The sequence below is a fragment of the Acanthisitta chloris genome, unplaced genomic scaffold (assembly GCF_000695815.1).
Source record: "Acanthisitta chloris isolate BGI_N310 unplaced genomic scaffold, ASM69581v1 scaffold17807, whole genome shotgun sequence".
NCBI lineage: Eukaryota > Metazoa > Chordata > Aves > Passeriformes > Acanthisittidae > Acanthisitta > Acanthisitta chloris.
The window spans coordinates 3686-12311 of NW_008683352.1; the positions used below are offsets into that span (position 1 = coordinate 3686).

Genomic DNA, 8626 nt, shown 5'->3' on the forward strand with positions numbered 1-8626 from the left:
TCATTGTGCATCGAATTCAGCCCTTTTCAGGGACCTCTGGCAATAATTACACTGGCTTAGGACGTACCTCAAAGTATTTGTATCTGTCCATTGCAACAAACTGATGCTTTGAAATATACATTCAATACAGAAAATAAAACTTTAGCCCTTTTTAGCACTATTAGAAAAATCTGGGTCCACCCTTCAATTCTACTACGTAAGCTGGGGCAAACCAAATGATTCAGTTTTTTAGCTGTCATATATGTTTCCTCTCTTGGTAAAAATTCAGATCAATGCATGTAAATACTTAGATTTAAAAATACCAAGTACATTAATCTGGTGAGCTTATGTTACAGATTCAGGGACATGAAACTGTTGGAGCAAGTCCAGAGGAGGCCATGAAGTTGATAAGAGGATTGGAGCATCTTCCCTATGAAGAGAAGCTGAGGAAGTTGGGGCTGTTCAGCCTGGAGAAGAGCAGGTTGTGTGAAGACCTCAGAGCAGTTCCAGTATCTGAAGGGGCTACAGGGAAGCTGGAGAGGGACTTTTTGTTAGGAGCTGCAGTGACAGGACAGGGGGCAATGGGTACAAATTGAAAGAGGGAAAATTTAGGTTAGATATTAGGAAAAAGCTTTTTGCTGTGAGGGTGGTGAGACACTGTCCCAGGTTGCCCAGGGAGGCTGTGGCTGCCCCAACCCTGGCAGTGTTCAAAGCCAGCTTGGATAAAACCTTGAGCAACCTGGTCTGGTCAGGAGGTGTCCCTGCCCACGGCAGGGGCTTGGGACTAGGTGATATTTAAGGTCCATTCCAACTCCTAAAATTCTGTGATTCAGAACTTACCCATATGAGCAAGGTTTGTTAGGAGAACACAAGATACCACTACCTCAGCCTTTTGGGGAGCACAGTACAAGTCAGTGCCTTGCACATTTTGGTGGGGATAAACAAGGTGTCTGCCTGGCTATGTTAGCCAAGTAATGTAATTTTCTTTTTTTCCAGGGTGTGGAAAGAAAGTGTGTGGTGATGCTTCTTTTCATGCAGCTCATAAATATATGTGTACTGGGACTAACTGGGAATGAGCATTAAAAGACCTCTGCAGCCAAGATCCATGTGAATTCCCTATTCTAAAATAAAGTGACCAAGCTGTGTTTAACTTTCACAGATACTCTGGTTCTAGAGGAAATACTAGCTCATTCTATAAACGATGAAGGCACATCTAGGATGGATTGATGTTGTTTGCACTTTAAATGAGCAGCTGAAGACTGGCTAATTCATAGATCAGATATCTGAGTTTGAAGGTGCTTCATATATTTGTGGTTAGAGGGAAAAAAATCTATTTTTGTTCTATTCTATCAACTTTCACCCTTCTGAGTTTATTACTGTGATTGTGCTCAAATATCTTATGTCTATGTAGTATCAACTTGTCGTACTTCCACGCAGCTTTGATAACTTGGAACACTGTGTAATCCATTTTTGGGTGACAGCTGTGGTATTTATTTTTCAACCAAAATACATTCTTTTTTGTCTCCCCCATTTATAATCAATCCCACAAGATGGCTCAGATGACCAGTCACCTCAAAGTGGTATTGCCCAATATTGTTTTCTCTGAACACTCAGGGGGAAAAGCAAGTATTTTAAACAGCAGCAAATACAATTCTCATTTATTTTTAGCAGTATCATCAGGGTCAGAGAAGTTCAAAGGTTAAAATACTTGATTGTGAAACAAGATCACTCCAGATGAGTACTGAAGAATTTTGAGACAGGCAGTTGCACACTAGAGTTTGCCTCAGGGTGCTTTTTTAGTCAAACTGAAAAACTTACTTCACAGGGTTGAAAAATATGTTATGGGCCTTAAGCAGTACAGCAATACCAACTTGTTAAATCTGTGCTGGGAGTGTTGCACCTTTGCATGTTTGTTAAAAGCAAGCAAAACCCACCAGAAAAAACAATCCAAGGAAAACATCATCCCCTTTACAGCTTATCTCTAACTGCAGCCAGTGCCAATCAGCCAGTTGCTCTGTGCAAGAGCTAATAGTACAAGTGTGATAGAAGGAACAGCCTTATCACACACACAAGTTAACATTTATTATTGCCATATCCAAAGTCCAGATTCCATCCTGCCACTGCAGACTCAGCAAACCAGCCCTGAGTGCGTGTGTACCAGATGGCCTCTGACCTCCTGCATGTTGGGCTTGTTTCAGCGCACGTCTCTTCCCCTTCGCGAGCTCTGCGAGGATCAGGATGTTGACAGCCTTTCTTTGATCCAATCCAGAGGAAATAGCAGCAATTCCCTAAACGTATGTCAGAACAATCCCCTGTTTTGCAGCACTGCCCAGCCATCAAAAGCATCTGTTCTCCCACTAAGAGTGCCTTACTGCAGAGAGCGACGGTTCTGAAATTGTGTTTTGGTTTGAGGCTTGCTGCTTCTGTTTCTAATCTCGAGTCTGTATATGATAATGGTTGTCCATTTTTACCACCTTATTAGTATAATAAAAGCAATTACCTCTACCTACAAGTCTGTTTGTAGATGTCTTGAAACCACCACTGCCCTAGCCTCACTATTGCCAAAGTGTTATTCATGCAGCCCAGGTGCCTCATGCACCATGTCTGCAAGGACTACTTGGTCACTAAGTCAGCCACATTTTCAGATAGTCCAGCATCCCATGCATTTACAGACATTCATCCTGCTGCTAAACAACCACAACCAGCCCCTCAACTCAGCTCAGTCTATTTCAAGCCTCTCTGTGCAGTGGTAGTACCCAGTTAACAGCCTTGCAGCCAAATTCTGTGTTGCTGCTTCTCGTCACGAACGGACATCAGTACCTTTGCTGTTGCCTTCATGCAGAGCTCTTATTTCTACATCTTGAATTTTTCAGCTTACTCCTGAGATAGTACTTAGCTTGCCCTTCTGCAATCCACTGTGTAAGACTGCTGATGTTACTTTCTAAGAAAGGTGAAGCTGCAAGCAGAAAGGTGTTACTAGAGTAAAAATAAAGTACCCAAATAAAGACATCCAAGGTAGAGTTCTCAGTCACTTGTATAACTTGTATAACAAATTGCATTATTTGTAAGTACAAGGCAGTTTATAAAAGCCTGGCTAAGAGCAAGCCCTCTCTGGGATAAGCACTGTGTACAGAGCAATATTTTCTCAATGCCAGACAGGTATGAGAAAGGAGAGCAGCACTGTAACAATTCATTAAGTCTTGCAGGGGAAATAAAGCTGAATGGCAACTGGGATAGAGAACTTGCTATTCCCAGCCCATTCTTTAGACCCAACTCCACTGCTTTGGCAGTCAAACATTCTGACACCACTTGTGACAGAAAGCACGTCAGCAAAGCACAGTGTGCTCACAGGGCATCAGCTTCCAGCAAAGAAATGCACAAGTGGAAGCATTTGCCAGTATGAGTTCTGTTCTGACACAGGTTGGCAGAATCCTCCAGCTCCACAAAATACAGCTGTGAAGATAGAGTTGGCTGTGCAATTTAGGACTGGAGAAAAGGTAAAAGCATTTCTTATGCTGAACACCTGCTTTTATCCCTCTCTTGCAAGGTGAATTTAATTACACAGAGGTTACCAGAGGAGGTAAAAACCCCAAATGCTTGGTTTACTCACTCAGAAGAGCAAAAATAAACAACTTTTTTTTTGGTGTTCTTTATCCTAAGACACCTAAAGGGTGAAAATTAGCTCTAAGCATTTCCCACTAAAAGCAACAAAGGGGGAAGTTATAATTTTGAAAGCATGTGGTGTAATCTCCAAGTCTACTACATACAGCAAAGCCTGTGTAACTACCTACAAAACTGTATTTACCTAGACAGATATGTAATGATAGTTTTCAGCCCTATGTATTTCTAAAAATCAATAGCTTATCTGAAGTGTTTGATTTGAAGTCCTCATCGGTTCAGATGCTAACCAGTGCAGCAGAAATTAGAATGCCTTATTCCCATATAAGGTTGGGAGTTCATTCTCATATGCTCTGTGCTGGAATATTCAATGTCACATTTGAAAAGCAAAATCTACATCAGCAGCAGTTCCAATGGACTATATTAGGCAAACCAAAACAACTAAAAGCCTACTAGAGCTGGTCCTAACTGTGTTTTGTAATCAAACTTCTGCTGATGATCACTCTAAGTCTTCCTCTTTGAACAGCCCTGACAGTGTTAGGCCAGTCTGTACTCCACTCACCCCTCAGTGTAGCCTCATTACATGGCAACATCAGTACTCTGCCTTTACAGCATCAACACCACAGTTTGAAGAACTTTTCCCTTCACAGGGAAGGTTTTGTGTTCAGCTGCAAAGTATTAGCCTTTTCTCTAAAAGCCCAACATAGTTGTAGGTTAATAACACATCTAAGAAATGTTTTATGAGAGATGATTTGGCAGCTGTTGACTAAGTCTCTGAAAGCTCCAGGCAACAAATATCAAGCACCTTGTTCTTAGCTTACGCAGCATTAGAGCTAACCTCTTCCCGATAAGCTATGTGGTGCTCCAGTTTTTGTGGGTTGCCACTCATCTGGGTGAGGAAGGAGGAGGCAGCGCGGAGTGGTTTGGACACAGCTCCTCCCTGCCCGAACACAGATTACCGACCCCCTCTAGCGGCACACGGCTGGGGAGCTTGGCTTGTGCCTCAAACCAAGCGTCTGACAACACAGCAATTAAGGGATGAGCTCAGAATAACCGCTAAGGGATGACCAGCACAACAGCTGAAGTACCAAATGCACTTTAATGAGTTCCAGATTTTGTTCCCAGAAGGAATTTATGTCGTGTCAGTACATTAGGCAGGTACATAACTTCTCCTGGAGTACAGGCATGAAGAGAACTGACTATAATATACTAGGCGTTAAAGATTACTCTCAAAAACCAGTTTTCCACAGTACTAGAAATAAGGCATCATTCAGGTGCATGTGGCCACTATATCCAGTCCTCAGATGCCATATTTGCCCTTTAGTTCTTCCACTTTTGCTATGTAAGCTTTCATCGCATCTTCTTTGGACATTCCTGAAGGACAGAACACAGGAAGAAGTCAAACACCTTCTACCTATAAAGATGTCTTAAAGTCCCAATTCCTTTCCACAGCCTGCAGCACCATGCTACTAGAGACCAAAGGAGCCAGGAAGGTCACTTGGCTGTGAATCCACTACTAAAGTTTTAAGCAAATTTTACCAGTCATGAGAAAACAGTGTTTCAAAGCAAAGCTGTAGTTGCACAGACAGCAACTAAACAGTGTATTAGTTCTATTAATGCCACTGACAATTATTACAGGAAAGCAATTCAATCAGCTCCTGCTGCATTCAGATGTAGTGTCAGCTCCTTTAAACACCAGAAAAATCCCATTTTCATAGGTTAAACCACTTGTTTGGCTCCTCACTTAGAGCAGAGAGTGCAGTTGTTTCTTCTAAAGCTTTCCTAACTGGAAGATGCATAACAACTGGAGGAAGAGCTCAGTGTCTGGGATACCAGGCTGGGACCAGGAAAACAGATTTAGGTTTCTGCTGCTGTTACTGTTCTCCTTTGTTTAACATCTTAGGCCAAGTGGGCAATTTGCACCTTAATTCCCTTTCACACCAGCTGTATTTTTCAGGATTACTTCTACCTTGCAGTGGTAATCAAAAGTAAAAGTTTATTATCATGGCATTCTGAACTTCTAGAACTCTTGTATTATATGGCAACACTATTCTGTTTCTTGCTGAACTACATGTGCTTTTCTAACTATTTTGTCAGTGGTATTTTTTATCCAATTTTAAAGCAGACACTTACCTTTCAATGCATTCCAGGCATCCCACTTGGCTTTGCCTTTGAAGTCCAGCATACCAGGGCGTTCTGAGAGAGACAAGGTAAGCAGCAGGATTAGTTTGTGTGATCTAGGTGTAGGTAATACTTACCTGAAGGCTATTTAGGTCTCAATTATGACAATACATGGTTCACCTTTGCAGCTATTACTAACCTATAGTCAGGACTTCACCTCAAGGGAACACCTGAGGTGTTAGAACACTGTTGGTGGCAACAGAGCTGTCAAATTCTCTTGAGAAAGCAGCATTTGAGTAGAAGAGCACCAAGTAGTAGTGTGATTTGGTTTTACTGTAGTTTGTGAAGAGCTAGCTGTCATATGACAGCTAACCAATTAAAGAACACCAGCTCTGAAGTAAAGCAGAAATACCCCAAGGTCCATTACATGCAGAGACATGAAAACAAAAGCTAATAGCATACAGCTTGGAACTCATTACCATCAAGTTAGGGATATGCTCCTAACCTACAGCTCTGCATCTGCTCTGCATACAGCTTAGAACTCATTACCATCAAGTTAGGGATGTGCTCCTAACCTACAGCTCTGCATCTGTTCTGCATACAGCTTAGAACTCATTTTCATCAAGTTAGAGGTGTGCTCCTAACCTACAGCTCTGCATTTGTCCTGTCATCTAGGGATATAACCTTGGAATTCTAACTCACTTTAGTCTATGGTGTGGCCAAGCAGAGACTGAATGACATGTATATGGTCATTCTTCATGTAAAGTCCCCTCTGTGGTTTTATTTCATCTCTGTCTCTTTACAGACAATTCTTAGGACTAACAAATGGCACTGGACAGTAGCCTGCACATTAGCCAAAGAAATAGCCTTGTGGAGCTCACATGGCACAGTGACCTGCAGAGCTACTTGGCAGCTCCACTTCTCTCCAGCACAACCCCCACCAGTCACCCTTCCCCAGACTGCTTTTCTGGCCAACTCACATTGGCTACTGCTTCACAAGAGTGCAGCCACTTACAGAAATGCTGGTGTGTTCACAGCCCTAGAGCACCATTTCACCCTGTCAAACAATAATAAGGCTAAGGTCCAACCACACTGAAAGGATCTTAAAGCCCAAATCAGTTTTCTCCCTTTGCATTGCCCACCATGAGAAAAGGAGACTGCAATTGCTTACTCTTTCCTGTGCACTTCACTGCCAGCTTTTAATTCAATGCACACCCAACAAACTTTGCCAGCTACTGGGTTAGGAGGCCAGTGCTCCACACAACCAACCTTTTCCCTTTCTAATTCTAGCTACTCCAGTGTTGCACAAGGTCAACAGAGACAAGCTTCACTCTAAATGTTATTCCTGAACTGCCAGTGACACAAATGTAGCACGAGAAGTAGCAGGACACATTTTACATAGTGTACTCACAGACATATTTTCACTATAGTCTTTCCAAAACGTGATATTTAATTGCAGCACCTATAAGTTTTCTCCTGTTCTTCTGGTTTTACTTTCCAATGCTATTTTTAGCAGCCAGTCCAGTAAAAATAACCTTCCTCCCCCCTAGTATTGCAATTCCACACTTGTAAAGTTTGCCTTGCTGTTCAATCGTGTTGAACTGAGTAAAGCAGCAGCACCCCTTGACCTGGGCATCTCCAAAAAAAACCCCAATCCCAATATTTGCACAAAGCTAACACAAAGGATCCCCAGAGCCCCTCGCTGCACAACCCTGGCAGCTGCAGCTGGGTTAATCTAAAAACCACAAGTTGCACAAACCCTTATCGGGTCAGCCCGTGCCCTCCTGCACGCCAATCCGTGCCAAGTCGGTACTGAGTCACTCTCTGAGCCGCGGGATTGCAGGAAGCCACACGCAGAGGTTTTGCCTCTAGCTGCATCGCCCCCGTGGGGTGCAGGGCCGCGGCAGCACTCACCCGTGTTCACATCCCCCACCGTGGCCTGTTTGTAGTGGCTGTAGATGTCGAGCATCTCCTGGTCTGTGGGCTGCGACTTGAGCTGCTTCACCTCCTCGGCAGCTTTCTGAAACGCAGCCTGGAGGGAGGAACACGGCAGTGAGCACCCGTGGGAGGGTACCCACACCCTCTGCCATAGATCCACAGAATTTTAGGGGTTGGAATGGACCTTACAGACCATCTAGTCCCAACCCCCTGCCCTGAGCAGGGACACCTCCCTACTAGACCAGGTTGCTCAGGGTTTTATCCAACCTGGCTTTGAACATTGCCAGGGTTGGGGCTGCCACAGCCTCCCTCGGCAACCTGTGCCAGTGTCTCACTACCCTTAGAGTCTCTTCATACCTAACACAAATTTATCTTCTTTCTATTTGTACCCATTGGCCCTTGACTTGTCACTGCAGTTCCTAACCAAGAGTCCCTCTCTCGCTACCCTGCAGCCCCTTCAGGTACTGGAAGGTGCTATGAGATCTCCACATAACCTTCTCTTCTCCAGGCTGAACAACCCCAAATTCCTCAGCTTCTCTTCATAGGAAAGATGCTCCAATCTTCTTATCAAATTCGTGGCCTTCTCTGGACTTGCTCCAACAATTCTGTGTTGTGTTGAGGGCACCAGAACTGCATGCAGTGTTCCAGGTGGGGTCTCATGAGAACAGAGTAGAGGGGAAGGATTACCTCTTTTGACCTGCTAGCCACACTCCTTTTGGTGCAGCCCAGGATTCTGTTGGCAAAGGTACTGTTTAGCTGGATATATTCAAGGAATGGGAGACAGAGCCACACACAGATAGGGAAATGAACAATTCTATGCCAGGAACTACCTCCCCAGCCAACCCGCAGGTGTGCCCCTATCTGCAGGGCCCCTCGCACCTCAGTCATCGCGGCGATCCCGTCTCGATCCCGACCCGATCCCGTCCGGTCCCAACTACCAACGCCCCCCCCACCGCGCGCGCTTCACCCC

At 44.2% G+C, this 8626-nt stretch overlaps 1 protein-coding gene across 1 annotated transcript; it reads right to left on the reverse strand.

Annotated features, from left to right (window-relative positions):
* Positions 1-4677: 4677 nt before the first annotated feature.
* Positions 4678-7801, reverse strand: LOC103806227 (acyl-CoA-binding protein-like; the record flags this gene model as incomplete). Its single annotated transcript, XM_009078908.1, is given in 4 exon segments — positions 4678-4971; positions 5731-5793; positions 7633-7755; positions 7758-7801. Coding segments are annotated over 4 exon segments (304 nt in total), but the record flags the coding sequence as incomplete, so codon positions are not given.
* Positions 7802-8626: the final 825 nt, after the last annotated feature.